Source organism: Salvelinus alpinus, chromosome 3 (genome assembly GCF_045679555.1).
Source record: "Salvelinus alpinus chromosome 3, SLU_Salpinus.1, whole genome shotgun sequence".
Taxonomy (NCBI): domain Eukaryota; kingdom Metazoa; phylum Chordata; class Actinopteri; order Salmoniformes; family Salmonidae; genus Salvelinus; species Salvelinus alpinus.
In genome coordinates this window covers 98,951,798-98,968,114 of record NC_092088.1, presented here as the reverse complement: position 1 = coordinate 98,968,114, position 16,317 = coordinate 98,951,798, and the positions used below count along the sequence as shown (strand labels likewise).

The following is a 16,317-nucleotide window of genomic DNA, read 5'->3' as shown; positions in this document are numbered from 1 at the left end:
GACAGATTGCTTCTTATGCGCTCGTCGTCCCCTTATGCCATAGTTTGTACATCTGAATTGTCAGTAGAAACCACATTTGTTTAAAACTTCTTCGGGATCGGTGTCCCTTCCACGGGATGGTTGAGCTAACGTAGGCTAATGCGATTAGCATGAGGTTGTAAGTAACAAGAACATTTCCCAGGACACTGGCTAGTGGCGAAGCTAACAAATTGTCAGCCAACATAACGTGTAACGTAACTTATTTAAAAAAATTACTTGTTTTGTATTACATTGCTCAACATGTTCTCAACATTTTGTCATAATTTAGTTAAAGCAATGAACATTTACTTTTTTGGACTTACGTTCGTATCCGCTCTCGTTTGACTTCGGGCTGCATATTTTCAGCCACATGCTAAAATGGCCACTGAAGCAGGTGAATAAAGGAAGTAAATGAAGCAACAGTAGACGAGATGGTGAATGTGGTTCGTTAGACACGTGAGGAATAACAGGTGGGGTCCCTCAGGTCCCTCAGAGAGCAGAATCTTAACGCCCTTTAACTTCTCACCCGTCCCCAGGGACCCCCACCGTGCACGCAGCTTCTCCCCTCGTTGACACAGATCTGATTTAACATTTAAACAACAGCAAGGTGCACCGCCGCCAATCCTCTGCAAACACCTCCAAACAAATGTACAAGCAGAGGTTATGCTCAGAGGCAAACAAGCCACCGAACGCATGCAGAGCAGAGGTGAACACCACAAGTCATTGTTAATTCATAATATATTTATTATTCGTTATGGGGGGCCTTGGGATCAGATAAAACATTATGCATTAACAGTCTCTGTCTCTACTCTGCCCTCCTCCACTGTTTGGCCTTACCTCTCTGAAAGCTTTGTTCAAACTACAGTACCTATTCCTGTCCTGACACTCAGCCTGACATTAAGATATCTCTCTGAAAGGAGTCCTGTTCTTTCATGTGTTTGGTACCCCTTCCAGCAGCTCTGCCATTAGTCGCATGTGACTGGTGGTGACTGACAGGTCGACACAGGCACGCCACTTAAATAGTTTCATGGTACCGTGTATGTTGCAGGAAGTCTTGAGGGATTCCTTTGGGCACAAGGAGTAATGGGAGCTACTGTCAAGAGCACAGCAAGAGACAAAAGTGATTTCAGTACATAACCTTTAACATAAAACAGTATCCATGTTTGTATGGTTTTATTTCCTGGAGGGATGGGGGAGGGGGATGTTCTGGAGAATAATAAAAAAAACTGGAGAGTTGCAGTAGTATACAAATAAAACTGTCACCCTTTAATTCATAAAACACAATAAAAAATATTGCTTTAAAGCTAGAATCTGCAGTTGAAAACAATAACAAAGCAGACAACACACCATTGTTTTGGTAAAAAGCTGAGGGATGGGCCTAGAGAAATGTAATGATATCAGAATTATAGTTTTAACAAGGCTCGAGACCATATATATGTATATATATTTATATACAGTTGAAGTCGCACGTTTACATACACCTTAGCCAAATACATTTAAACTCAGTTTTTCGCAATTCCTGACATTTAATTATAGTAAAAATTCCCTCTCTTAGGTCAGTTAGGATCACCACTTCATTTTAAGAATGTGAAATGTCAGAATAATAGTAGAGAGAATTATTTATTTCAGATTTTATTTATTTCATCACATTCCCAGTGGGTCAGAAGTTTACATACACTCAATTAGTATTTGGTAGCATTGCCTTGAAATTGTTTAACTTGGGTCAAACGTTTCGGGTAGCCTTCCACAAGCTTCCCACAATAAGTTGGGTGAATTTTGGTCCATTCCTCCTAACAGAGCTGGTGCAACTGAGTCAGGTTTGTAGGCCTCCTTGCTTGCACATGCTTTTTCAGTTCTGCCCACAAATTTTCTATAGGATTGAGGTCAGGGCTTTGTGATGGCCACTCCAATACCTTGACTTTGTTGTCCTTAAGCCATTTTGACACAACTTTGGAAGTATGCTTTGGGTCATTGTCCATTTGGAAGACCCATTTGCGACCAAGCTTTAATTTCCTGACTGATGTCTTGATGTTGCTTCAATATATCCACATCATTTTCCTGCCTCATGATGCCATCTATTTTGTGAAGCGCACCAGACCCTCCTGCAGCAAAGCACCCCCACAACATGATGCTGCCACCCCCGTGCTTCACGGTTGGGATGGTGTTCTTCGGCTTGCAAGCCTCCCCCTTTTTCCTCCAAACATAACGATGGTCATTATGGCCAACAGTTCTATTTTTGTTTCATCAGACCAGAGGACATTTCTCCAAAAAGTACGATCTTTTTCCCCACGTGCAGTTGAAAAACATAGTCTGGCTTTTTTGGCGGTTTATGAGCAGTGGCTTCTTCCTTGCTGACCGGCCTTTCAGGTTATGTCGATACAGGACTTGTTTTACTGTGGATATAGATACTTTTGTACCTGTTTCCTCCAGCATCTTCACAAGGTCTTTTGCTGTTGTTCTGGGATTGATTTGCACTTTTCACACCAAAGTACGTTCATCTCTAGGAGACAGAACACGTCTCCTTCCTGAGCGGTATGATGGCTGCGTGGTCCTATGGTGTTTATACTTGCGTAGTATTGTTTGTACAGATGAACGTGGTACCTTCAGGCGTTTGGAAATTGCTCCCTAGGATGAACCAGTCTTGTGGAGGTCGGCAATTTTTTTTCTGAGGTCTTGGCTGATTTCTTTTGATTTTCCCATGATGTCAAGCAAAGAGGCACTGAGTTTGAAGGTAGGCCTTGACATACATCCACAGGTACACCTCCAATTGACTCAAATCATTTTAATTAGCCTATCAGAATCTTCTAAAGCCATAACATAATTTTCTGGAATTTTCAAAGCTGTTTAAACGCACAGTCAACTTAGTGTATGTAAACTTCTGACCCACTGGAATTGTGATACATTGAATTATAAGTGAAATAATCTGTCTGTAAACAATTGTTGGGAAAATGACTTGTGTCATGCACAAAGTAGATATCCTAACTGACTTGCCAAAACTATAGTTTGTTAAAAATAAATTTGTGGAGTGGTAGAAAAACAAGTTTTAATGACTCCAACCTTAGTGTATGTAAACCTCCGACTTCAACTGTATATATATCTTTACATTTATGTTGTTTACAGACATTGGAGTGAAAAAATCATATATTTTGGCCTCTGATGGAGTACGACAGTTGAACTACACTCATTTATAAGTTCTATTCTTTAAGCATCGATGAGTATATATCATAAGTTTATGTCTAAAAATGGATGTAGCAACTAAGAATTTAGCTTCAATGTTCTGTTGTCTTTTAGCTGGCCATTTAACAGTTTATGACCTTGGAATTTGCTGTAAACTGTTTGCCCCTTGGTTATGGGTTCACGTCAAATAAGAGGGGAATTCAAGGTGTACTTCGAACACTCATTATATAGGTATGACCATGACAGGGTTAAGTGTTTGTATACAATAGTGAATTAGAACAAATTGGCTCAGTAATTGAAGTCATTTTACACTTCGCATTGGGAATATTTACTTTGTTCAATTTGTTGTCGGACGGGACCATATAATTCACAATGCACTGTTAGCTATTGTATGGTTTATAATTACTAGTGTTGAGCGATTAACCTACTTTTGGGGTATTTTTCTTTTTTTAAATAATATAATTCACCAACGTCGGTTCAATTATGCACATTGCATAATTGAACTCAACATTGCAGTTTCTGTAGAGATAAATAAGATCCAGCCCGAACTGTGTGATGTAGTAGGGAGTTGTAGTTTCCAACAGGCCAATACTCGACATAGTTTAACGGAGAAATCGTGGTAATTAACTACAATGACCATAATCCATTGTGCGCCTACTTGTCCGCCTGTCACAAAAGAGAATGCAGTTTCTTCGGGAGGTATCTCTACCTGAAAATACATGATCTTAGTGATTGATAGTTGGTATTCAGCAGTCATAAAAGTATGCCTTAATTACTTTGAAGAACTACTAAAATAGTGATTTTGTCAGAAAGCATGGACAGCAGCGCTACATAGATGAGATGACTTAGAATTAAATAAAGTAATTAAATAAAACATTTAATATACACAAAAACTGAAATATTTTATTAAAGTAATGTGAATAAATAATGGTTAATGGGTGATAAGCAGTAATGGGCAGTCCCCTACCATCATGGGACTTACATTAATTGTTTTACGTTACAGCATTCAACCCACATAATGCATAGTGCATTTAACGTTAAAAATAATACATTTTTCCAAAATCGAAATTGAAAACGGATTATATTTGAATTATCGAACTTAAACAGGCCTCAAAAAGCACTAATCGCTCAGCGCTATGAATTATTAATAGAGCAGTTAGTTATTGGTTCTCCTCGCCTTGCTTCAAAACACTGATCAGCAATTTGTAACAGTTCAACAGAGCACCATCCCACCAAGACTGTAGAAAAGGCTGTCTTTGTGCATGGCCTTTTGTTCTGCATCTCTGTAGAACTCTTGTTACTGAAGGGGACTACGTTTTGAGGAGGGACAAGAAAGGCCTCCACGAGTATAGAGTTCCCATTGGGAACAATGGAGAGCGGGGTCACCTTGCACTACATGGGGTGGAACTTTAAATGCAATATTGTGAATCAAAGCCTGAACCAAAGTAGGTGAACATGCTGTAAGATGGGATCCAGTGAAGGACACATTCATAAAGGTTAAAGGTCAGAGTTTAATAAAGAGCAGAACGAGAAACTGTCACCTTTCTTAGCATCTCTTATTCTTTAATGATTCACTGAATCTAAAACACAGATAAAAAAATATTGAAAACTAATACTCAAATGCTATATACAGCATAAGGCAATAAAATAAGCAATACAATGTTAATGTACTACAAAGTTAGTCAATGATGATTTGTACATCAGCTGACGAGATTCCAGGAGTCTGACCTAGTGATGTTCAGCAGAGAAACCATTACATCTGTCTGGTTCCCTGTGGAGAAGCAGGTCAGATTCCAGGAGTCTGACCTAGTGATGTTCAGCAGAGAAACCATTACATCTGTCTGGTTCCCTGTGGAGAAGCAGGTCAGATTCCAGGAGTCTGACCTAGTGATGTTCAGCAGAGAAACCATGACATCTGTCTGGTTCCCTGTGGAGAAGCAGGTCAGATTCCTAGGGTCTGACCTAGTGCTGTTCAGCAGAGAAACCATTACATCTGTCTGGTTCCCTGTGGAGAAGCAGGTCAGATTCCAGGAGTCTGACCTAGTGACGTTCAGCAGAGAAACCATTACATCTGTCTGGTTCCCTGTGGAGAAGCAGGTCAGATTCCAGGAGTCTGACCTAGTGCTGTTCAGCAGAGAAACCATTACATCTGTCTGGTTCCCTGTGGAGAAGCAGGTCAGATTCCAGGAGTCTGACCTAGTGCTGTTCAGCAGAGAAACCATTACATCTGTCTGGTTCCCTGTGGAGAAGCAGGTCAGATTCCAGGAGTCTGACCTAGTGACGTTCAGCAGAGAAACCATTACATCTGTCTGGTTCCCTGTGGAGAAGCAGGTCAGATTCCAGGAGTCTGGCCTAGTGCTGTTCAGCAGAGAAACCATTACACCTGTCTGGTTCCCTGTGGAGAAGCAGGTCAGATTCCAGGAGTCTGGCCTAGTGCTGTTCAGCAGAGAAACCATTACACCTGTCTGGTTCCCTGTGGAGAAGCTGGTCAGATTCCAGGAGTCAGACCTATCAGGGTGTCAGTAGCAGTCAGACCAGGGTGTCAGTAGCAGTCAGATCAGGGTGTCAGTAGCAGTCAGACCAGGGTGTCAGTAGCAGTCAGACCAGTCAGATGATCAGGAGAAAATAGAGGGGACCAAAAGGGAACATGAAAAGTGCAATTGTCCAAAACATCCCTAAGGAAATCAAAATATTTCCACATCCATAAAATGATACTTGTCAGGGTTGGTATGCATCCATCCAAAATAGCACCCTATATCCTACATAGTGCACTACTTTGGACCATAGCCCTATGGGCCCTGGTCCAAAGTAGTGCACTATGTAGGGTGCCATTTTGGACGCATCCCTATATCATCAGCCTGCTCATTACGTCTTCATGAAGGGCTCTTCTGGGGCATACTTGATCTCCCAATATGAGTTGGAGGGTATTTCTCTTTTCCATTTTATTAGCAGCTAAGCTCTTTACACTTGTAGCATATTGCAGCAGGTTTCAAGCTTATGCTTTGTTGTCTTACATTATTGAAAATCTAGGCCCTCGGAGCCATTTCCCCCAGGTCTAGCTTTGTGTGAGAACACATTAATCCATCCTGGTTGACTTTCCTCAAAACTTTTGCCCTCCCCTATTGCATCTGTTGAGCCATAATGTTGATACCCTGACATCTATGATTATATTATTCATCGCGGCATTATAACTGCCATTCACTTCGTATCATATGAGGTGGACTGGAAACTATCATAAAGGTTAGGATACAACACCCAAATGAGAATGGTAACATTCTAGAAGGGTAGGATACGGACTATGCTAACGTTCTAGAAGGGTAGGATACGGAGCATGCTAACGTTCTAGAAGGGTAGGATACGGAGCATGCTAACGTTCTAGAAGGATAGGATACGGACTATGCTAATGTTCTAGAAGGATAGGATACGGAGCATGCTAACGTTCTAGAAGGGTAGGATACGGAGCATGCTAACGTTCGAGAAGGGTAGGATACGGAGCATGCTAACGTTCTAGAAGGATAGGATACGGACTATGCTAACGTTCTAGAAGGGTAGGATAAGGACTATGCTAATGTTCTAGAAGGATAGGATACGGAGCATGCTAACGTTCTAGAAGGATAGGATACGGACTATGCTAATGTTCTAGAAGGATAGGATACGGACTATGCTAACGTTCTAGAAGGATAGGATACGGAGCATGCTAACGTTCTAGAAGGATAGGATACGGAGCATGGTAACGTTCTAGAAGGGTAGGATACGGACTATGCTAATGTTCTAGAAGGGTAGGATACAGAGCATTGTAACGTTCTAGAAGGGTAGGATAAGGACTATGCTAATGTTCTAGAAGGATAGGATACGGACTATGCTAACATTCTAGAAGGCAGGGGAGTTGAAAAATACTGGCATAGAGAAGTGGCCTGAAAAATGTGTGATCTAGTTCAACTCCATGAATAAGAATGGTGATGATAGCTACAGTAGAAGCTACCTCCTGACAAACACAGCTAGCAGTAATATGGAACATATCCTCAAACAAGAGACTAAAATGAAACAGAATAAATGCTGTTCACATATAATCCACTAGTAAACATACCAGACTGCCTAATGGTAAAGATCCACAATGGACAGCAGGCAGTAGAAGCCTGTGAACAGATGACATGTGGAAATAAACTTCATATTAAAAAGTTATTGAATAACAGTGAAGAAACAATAAATCACAAAAACACATCTAAACGTCCACACATTGTTCATCAAATCATACTTTATTGAAAGTTGTTTTTCTTTGTACTAAAAATAAAAACTATTACATTGAGTCATAACCTGAAATTTAACAGCATCAACTAATGTCTATTCCTTGCATAAAAATCACTGCTTGGCAAGCTGGAAACTGGCTTCAAATCACTGTAAGACAACACAAAACCAACTCTAGTGGGAAATAGACAAATCATTGTCAAACGGCTCTACATTTCAAGTGTAGATCAAACTATTGAAAACTGGATGAAACTGTTAATGAGATTAACACTAAATTCAGGACACATTCCAAAATTAAATGATTAGCACAAATATTGTTACAAACTTCTTATTTTATTATTCAGCCAATTACATTTTAGAAAAATATATAAAATATTTATTTCACAAAAATATATTTGCAGACAGGATTATCCATTTCAAAAAGGTTAACAATTATATAACTTTAAAAGTTTTTACTTATCAATATTATTATTTACATGTATATTTTCTGGCAGCTTTAGAAGGAGTCTTGATACTGGGACAATAAGTAATTTAAAAAAAAATACATCCATTGACTTTAAGTGAGTATCCACATTACATTGTAAAGTGATAGTATTAATTGTGGCTTGATGGCTCATTCCTTATGGTTGTATGTGGACTACACTGTAGTGGTCATCTTTCCATTCAAACAGAATGTTAGTAAGACAGTACGAAATGACTATGTCTACTGTCTGGCTAGTAGCCATTTTCCCAATAACAGTGTTTGGTAGTGTAAACATGTGAGGCTATACATGAAGCATACAGTGCTTGTGGTTAAAAGCGAGAGAAAAGGCACACTGATAAAACGTTCACAGCCACAATGGCCTTGATCAATCAATCAATCAATCATTCTCTTCATCCTCAAGGATCCTTCAGTTCTTCAAACGATCTCTGATCATGACGATAACCGATCAATACCCCATGATGTGGTTAATGTGCCCCTGAGAAGAGACTCATTATGTGACAGGTAATCTTTATGGAACAAACCATTTACATGATGGGAGCATCCCAAATGACACCCTCTCCACTATATAGTGCACTATGTGGGGAATAGGGTAGTGCACTATAATCAGGAATAGGGTGCCATTTGGGACTGAACCCATGTCATGTTCATTAACCAGTCCCGCCAGCATTTTGATGGGATTTTTGCAGGGCAAACGGCTTGATTTTGCTGTGGCAATCCTGACATTTTGCATGGCAATATGCTATGATTTAGTCCAATTTGTTGTGAAACTGTGCTGATGGGGGGGGGGGGGGGGGGGGATTTGTTGATGTGTGGCTTCATAACTATATTATGCAGTAAATGTACTCCGATTGGTTGAAATTGCAAGCCCTATCTTTGTACTGCGGTGATGGGCCTGTTTTATGTGACAATATTGCGATGATTTGACTGTTGCACGTGGAAAGTGTGCAGTGATTGGTCAAATTTACAAGCCCTCGCATAATACGCAGGCAATTATTGATTTAGCAACAACAAAAAAGTCATTGCAGAAACCTGGAGGGACTGATTAACCCTTTTGACATTAGAAAGTCCAGAATGCTGACTCGGCCCAAGGTGAGCATGAAGTACAAGGCGCTCCATGATCAATATGGTAGGTTCTTTAGCCTGAGGGCCAACCCTTCTAAAATGGGCATATTTTATTATGTTGATTTTGTAGGTGCAACAATTGTCCCCAAAGTAAAAGACATAATATCCCATATTAGCATAAGGAATGTTTGATTATAATGTGCTATAGCTGTTAAATCCCATTGCCACTGATGAGACATTTGTTTTTGGTGTTTCCGGATGACTTGTACAACATGCTGGGTTAGGCCTACACACGGACATATGATATCAGTCATCCACACTACTGGGAGATGTTCAGGCAAAGATCAGGACACTACTTACAGGCTCCCCTGCCAGGCACCGATTACAACGTTGGCTGCCTTGGACTGCATAGACCTGTACAAGAGAAAACACCAGCCCGGAGGGTTATTTACGGCAAGAATTACACTCGATTATTTAATGGATTGTCATATTGTAATTCTGCAAATAAACATTTGAGGATGAACACTGCATAGAAGACAAGCCTATTCAAAGTATACTGATTATGACAGAAGTACAATTCCACAGTGGAGTGAAACGATATACAAATATCATGTCAATATTGTGGCACAAGCCACATTCCTTGGGTAAGGATGAGATGCAATTTCCCCAAATAGTTATTGCTTCCTTGACATCACCAGCACTGAGAAAAACTGTCATAAAGATAGCTAAGGCTACACCTTAGAGATCAGATGTTGAGGAAGCATGTTGTCATGGGTACGCCTAGTGTCCCTTACTGCTTGACCTATGAACCTTTATTACTACTACAGCATCGTCATTCAGGAGGAAAACATGGACCATAAAAACACTCCTGCAATGCATGTGGGAGGCTAACTCCTTTGGAATATAGGCCTCGACTGTAGCAACAAAGATTCCAAAATAGTTGAATACGCATATCTACCATGTTAGAAGCTGGGTGGTTGACGCTGACACCGCTGTTGCTGTTTGGGACACCCTGCTGTTGCATGCTGGCATCCCATGTATCCATGGCACTGTCAGTCACCATGCCGCCATGTTCAACCTGGATGCAAACTCCCACTCCGTTGCACAGTCGTTTCTGACGATTCAAACAACGCAGCATAGTTGTATAACGTGACAGGTAATGATCGATCTAGTTAGTTAAATGGTTATAGGCATGCATTCCCTTAGCTAATGTACTAAGAGAACGTTTCTTCGTGAGAGACTGTGTAGCACGTAGTCATAGTTACACGTGCTTTTACCTTTTGTAAACACCGGCTAAAGTTAGTTCTCTATGCGTTAGCTTAGCTAGCTAGCTCCCATACAACCAAATATCCATGCAAGGTTAGCTAAACTAGTAGCATTACAAATATATGCACACGTGATAACCTATAAATCACTATTAACTGATTTAGCCTAAACATAGCAACACGCCAACTGGATAGCTATTTCAAAAGCCAGTTAGCTAGACGGGTGTTAGCTAAACTATAAACACACCAATAGCAACAATGTTTTCACTAAAGCAATAGGCTACTGTTAACGTTATTGTCAGGAAACCCGACGTTGAATTGCATTGAATTCTTCGTCGGACAGAAATGTGCGCTTGAATCAGGGAAGTTTCCTCTCACGACCTCTACAATCCAGAATGTTGTTGAATATAATTGTATTTCATCGTTAATCGTTCAATGCAATTCAACGTCGGGTTTCAAGGCAATAAACTAGCTAAGGGCGGTTAAGGTCATACCGCTTGGCAATCTTTCCAGTTTTGAAGGTCCCCTTCGTGGCGTCTCTTCTTCTGGAGGGGTGTCATATATTCCATGGTTGTAGAAAATTATACCTATTTTTAGTATCTATCGACTGAATTTAATAACAAAATGTCAAAGGTAACAGTAACGTTAGATAGCTGGCAAGCAAACAAATGCAACACGTCCAGTGTTAGCTAACTAGTTAATACTAACGAGGTCTTTTCAGAAACGTCCGGCTGCGATATCAAAATCAATGAAATTGCAACTAGTAGTGGCTACAAAACGGTTCAATCTCTGGCTACCTTGCTAGCTAGCTATTTCACTTTCAGTTCGCTTTTCTACCGCAAGGACACGTCAACCGTCCTGTTGATTTCTCTGCTGCTGACTTTTCAAAGTGTCGTCCCCGCTTGACTTCCAGCCAATCAGAATCGATTTCAAGTAGCGGGGGCGGGGGCTATCTGTATTGCACTTTGTGACAGTTGCCGATGTAAAATAAAAGCGCTTTATTAAATACGATTGATTTAATTTGTTTGTGGAATATGAGGACAAATTACTTCCCCCCCCCCCCCGCTACCAAATGCATGCTCAACACATTTTCTCCATTAGAATTATAACAATATTGTGCAATTAAACAGTAATATAGTATTTTACATGTTAGTTATTCATTTTAGTTCATAGATCAGTCATAGACCGACTCTGTGTAGGTAGTTATGTCTTGTTCCATACATATAGTTGCTAGAATATACCGACTCTACCATTAGCTTGTTTACACTGAGCTGCACTGGAGTCGGAACAAAATCATCGTTAAATTAACTTTGGAGCCAGGTGAGATATGGATCGGAAAATGTACCTAAATTCATGGATGTGATATGCCACTGTAGTCCACATTTTGGAGTACAGTGGCATATCCCATCCCTGCATGGAGGTACGTTTTCAGACCCATATCTAGCGCAGGGTTCACTGTGTTTTAATATAACCATGATTGCGTTCCGACCCCGTTCAGCTCAGTGTAAACAAGCAGAACAGTAAGGTTTGTGTCTTCTGGCAATCCACATAGAACACAATCGCTCGGTAAGCGATTACACATGTCTGAAAACATGGCGAATTTTGTGGAGGCAACATCCTCGCAGCAGTTTGAGGACTTGCTATCAAAGGCTGGCAAGTATGTGCAGAATTTCATAACATGACATTTAAGCAATTAGCCATTGAATGGTTTTCATTCAGATATGCGTCATATGATATTTAGCTTGCTATGATAGCTACTTTTCTGTTATATCGAAATCTAGCTAGCTAACGTTAGCGTGATGTAGCTTCACCATGGTTAGGGAACGTTAACTAGCTAACGTTATCTAGCTGCTCCAAATGAAAGTGCAACTAACTAGCTAGCTATTTTAGCGGATATTTGATTTAGCATGTCGTCGGACGACAACGACCTTGGAACATCTAGCTAGCTAATAACATACATGTTTATTGTACATGGTGTGAATGTAATTGATCATTGTACATGCTGATGTGTTTACCTGATATAAACAGTCAGGCTCTTGTGTCTTGAACTCATGTGGAATTCTTGTCACGATATGGCAGGGCTATCCGAGCCTTTCTATAAGGCAGACATTATATTCTATGCCTGATAATGTAACGTTAGGTCTAGCTCTTATATGAAAGGGAGAGATTAACCCCCTTTATCAGACATGACTAGTGTTATCCTACATAACATCAGGTGCCTGCCCATGTCAGAATTAGGTAGCTAACTAGGTCCATTCAGTTATTGTGCTTTTGAAATCCATCATTACAAGTAGGCTATAAAAATAATGTTTCATTCTAGAAGACCTGTTGTGATCCAGTGTCCTAGTCATGTGATGTTCAGTTGGTCAGTGATCTCCTGCATGATCATCAGTGTATGGGAAGTAAGAATTAATGGATGTCAACAACGTCAATTAGCTCGGCCTATTGATGGTAGACAGTAGTTGGCAAGTGTGCATGCATGTCCCACATCTTTAGCATATGAATCTGTGTGTCACTATAAAGTTGTGCTGTTTCAGACCTATTGCTATGCTGAGATCTGACACCTGTCTCTTCCTTCAGCCTCACCGGTGCACCTACGGACTTACACCCATTCCAATCTAATGTGACTTCTCTGTTCCACCAGGTTCCTGACGGTGGTCCACTTCCAGGCAGCATGGGCCCCTCAGTGCAGTCAGATGAACGATGTGATGGGAGAGCTGGCCAAGGAGAACAAACACACCATGTTTGTCAAGGTACATACTATACCTTGTGATGGATGTTACATGATGCCTGATACACATACTATACCTTGTGATGGATGTTACATGATGCCTGATACACATACTATACCTTGTGATGTATGTTACAGGATGCCTGATACACATACTATACCTTGTGATGGATGTTACATGATGCCTGATACACATACTATACCTTGTGATGTATGTTACAGGATGCCTGATACACATACTATACCTTGTGATGGATGTTACATGATGCCTGATACACATACTATACCTTGTGATGGCTGTTACATGATGCCTGATACACATACTATACCTTGTGATGGATGTTACATGTAGTGATGTTGAATTGGATACACGGAGCTTCGAGGCATGCGTCCAAGTCGCTAAGCAGCTAACTTTGAAGCACAGTGTGTCGATGTGTGTGTTACTTTTTTCAGAAGTACGTCATCAATGTCCGAAGCATCGTTTGATCACTTGCTTTTTCAAACCGTGTGTTGCAGAGTGTGAGATCCCACTGATTTCAGCGTGGTTCCGGTGCTTTCTTCTATTCTAAGCTGCTTTCAAACACACTGACCTCTATTGGACACAGTACTTATAAATATAGTTTCAGCAGACCGGTAGTGTAGCAGGTAGAGTAGGGAACTATGGTAACAGTCAGGTAATTGAATGTCGTGAGGTCGAATCCCGTTAGAAGGCACATTTAAAAAAAAATGTGAAACCACACTTTCAGCACTGTTAAAGTGTTTTATTCAGTGTAGTATAAGCTTCTGTCTTAAGCATCCTAAATAATGCTATAGACAAACATGAACAACATCACCCCTGCCCAGAACCACCTGTTCTCTACGCTCTGCCATTTTGTTTCTCTCCATCGCCCACGCTCTTTCAATATTTAGATAATGAAGCATATGAGTTTTCCATTGTCTTAACGATGGAGTTTTGCTTGATTTCCAGGTTTGAAATATACGTTTAAAAAAAAATAGCTAACGAGAAAAGTATCGTACAACCCATCGAGCATTTCACTGCCCCCTAATCTGACATGTCTTGAAATATGCAGACAGACAAATTAAAAGTAAATTTACATTGTAAATCTTCTGACAGCCAACTTTCTATCTCCGCCCATCACTTTTGGACTTTATAGCATTCCCAGACGGCATGGATTATTGAGTCATTGTTAGTTTTACTCTTAAGACATGACTCTGCCGTTGTGCTGTAGAATTTATGAATTTTGTCTCTTGTATAATGAATTCTATACATTACTTTGTACTGAATTAAGCATACATTTTTGTTACAAGTTATTTTGTTAGTTATGTTCCAAAATTCCCTCCAATATCTGTCATTTTTAAGTCTTGGTTCCTATTAAGTCTGTGGCAGTCATGACATTTTGTCAGCCGGTTATTTAAGGGCCATGCCAAAGTTAGCTAGTTCAGTTAGCAGGCAAGATATATTTACAAGTCCTGTGCAATTATTTTATATTATATGATTTGATAGTAAGAAGAATATAATGAACTTAGCTGAATATAATTATTAAGGATGTGTTTCCCATTATGGAGCGAGTGAGCATAGGAAGTGGCTATGTTGAGAGTAAAAGTGACCATTTGAAACAGGTCTTATACACTCGATTTAGAGTTATTTAGCAGCTTTACTTGTGAATGATACAAACTTTACAACGTCTTAGAAATCAAAACATATACAGGCTGCATGATGGGACAAAAGACTATTGATGAGTTGAGAAAGTAGAAGGAAAAAGCTTGTGCTCTTGTTCCTTGCCTCAGGCTGCACAGCTGTTCTCTCATCAAGTGGTCATATTTTCACCCACCAGAATATTCTCCATTTAAATCTTTTCTTTAGTAATATGCTAAATGAGTTTTGATTTAGAATGGGTCATTTATCAATGGAACAGGAACAGGGACATGAACAGGAACAGGAACAGGAACATGGATAGGAACAGGGACATGAACAGGGACATGAACAGGAACATGAACAGGAACATGGACAAGAACAGGAACAGGAACATGGACAGGAACAGGGACATGGACAGGAACAGGGACATGGACAGGAACAGTGTTAGGGTTGCGTAAGTTCAACTGAGATAGGAACAATAGGACACCTGAACTTGATTAAAATAATTGTTTAATTCAAAAGTTAATAAATGGCAAATGCATTTTTCGTATATACGGGTCCACTGCCCCACCCCGCAGGGTGGAAACAGAGAAGACACTTGTTACTGACAAAGACATTATAATAAATACTCATGACAGAGATAGTTCCCACTTCCGAGCCGGCCTGTCAGAGTAGAGACTGGGCGTGGTTTAGACTTACCCAGCCTATCGTTGATGTTGGCACATAAGCTAGTCCTAGCCCCTTTGCGCTCTCTGTTGTCCCGTCGCTGTTGCTGTGTAGATTACGCTTCTTCACCCCAAAGACTGGGGTCAGACAGCTCTGTAATATTGTCTGAGCTATTCACACCTGTCACACAATGTCCACTGTTCTCGCTCAAGGCTAACTACAGCTTCCCAGCTTCTTATCTGAGCTAACTGTTACTTTCAGCACACACACACAGACACCCAGGCGCCCAGACCAACAGTTAGCTAATATTCAATCACGTTTGTTATAGTATTCAATCACATATCATACAGTTGCTAATATTCAATCATGTTTGTTATAGTATTGGGTTATAGTGCATGACTCAGAACCTCACATATGTTTTTCGTGTGTATAGTTGATCTGTTATTGTCTGGTCAGCAGTCTCCTGATTCACCCCCTCCTGTGTCTCTCTAAGATTAGCACAGTCTCGGCCACACAGTACAGCTTCACACTACTGATACATTTGTTTCATACACACACATATTTCATACAGTACAGCGCTATCTTTAACACACACACATTTCAGGCTGATATTCATGGTTAGGCCCTGAGCACTGGTAAGAGTGAGAACAATGGAAAATGCAGGTTCACAAGAGTCAGCAATTCAAACTTTAACACATAAGAAGCCCTACTAGCTTATAGTTAGTTAAGCATGTCAAAAAACCTTTATAAAACCCCACAACAGGGACATGGACAGGAACAGGGACATGGATAGGAACAGGAACAGGGACAGGAACAGGAACATGGACAGGAACATGGACAGGAATAGGAACATGGACAGGAACAGGGACATGGACAGGAACAGGGACATGTACAGGAACAGGAACAGGAATATGGACAGGAACAGGGACAAGAACAGGAACAGGGACATGAACAGGGACAAGAACAGGGACAGGGACAGTGACATGGACAGGAACAGGGACAGGAACAGGGACAAGAACAGGAACATGGACAG

General features: G+C 40.6%; 2 protein-coding genes across 3 annotated transcripts in view; one reads left to right on the top strand and one right to left on the bottom strand.

Moving 5' to 3' along the window:
• Positions 1–16,317, top strand: part of LOC139571612 (glutaredoxin 3-like) — an 84,294-nt gene that overhangs the window by 22,641 nt on the left and 45,336 nt on the right. The window contains exons 1-2 of one of the 2 annotated variants that reach the window (XM_071394640.1): positions 11,750–11,908; positions 12,896–13,004. In XM_071394640.1, the coding sequence (XP_071250741.1) occupies positions 11,832–11,908; positions 12,896–13,004 (186 nt within the window). In that variant the 5' untranslated portion in view covers positions 11,750–11,831. Of the gene's footprint in view, positions 1–11,749; positions 11,909–12,895; positions 13,005–16,317 lie in introns of those variants that run through there. The other variant, XM_071394641.1, reaches the window with a different exon arrangement.
• LOC139571611 (uncharacterized) lies at positions 7,431–11,230 on the bottom strand. Its single transcript, XM_071394639.1, has 4 exons — positions 10,746–11,230; positions 9,945–10,100; positions 9,347–9,400; positions 7,431–8,399 (listed from the first exon to the last, which is right to left on the bottom strand). The coding sequence occupies exons 1-4, from the start codon at positions 10,818–10,820 to the stop codon at positions 8,370–8,372; spliced, it is 315 nt and encodes a 104-aa protein (XP_071250740.1). The 5' UTR covers positions 10,821–11,230; the 3' UTR covers positions 7,431–8,369.

Excerpts from the sequence above, each read along its gene's own strand:
- LOC139571611 (XM_071394639.1), bottom strand. The coding sequence starts at position 10,820 with ATGGAATATATGACACCCCTCCAGAAGAAGAGACGCCACGAAGGGGAC. Across the intron at positions 10,101-10,745 it reads ACTGGAAAGATTGCCAAGCG|AAACGACTGTGCAACGGAGT; the intron begins GTATGACCTTAA and ends TTGAATCGTCAG. Across the intron at positions 9,401-9,944 it reads ACCACCCAGCTTCTAACATG|GTCTATGCAGTCCAAGGCAG; the intron begins GTAGATATGCGT and ends TCTCTTGTACAG.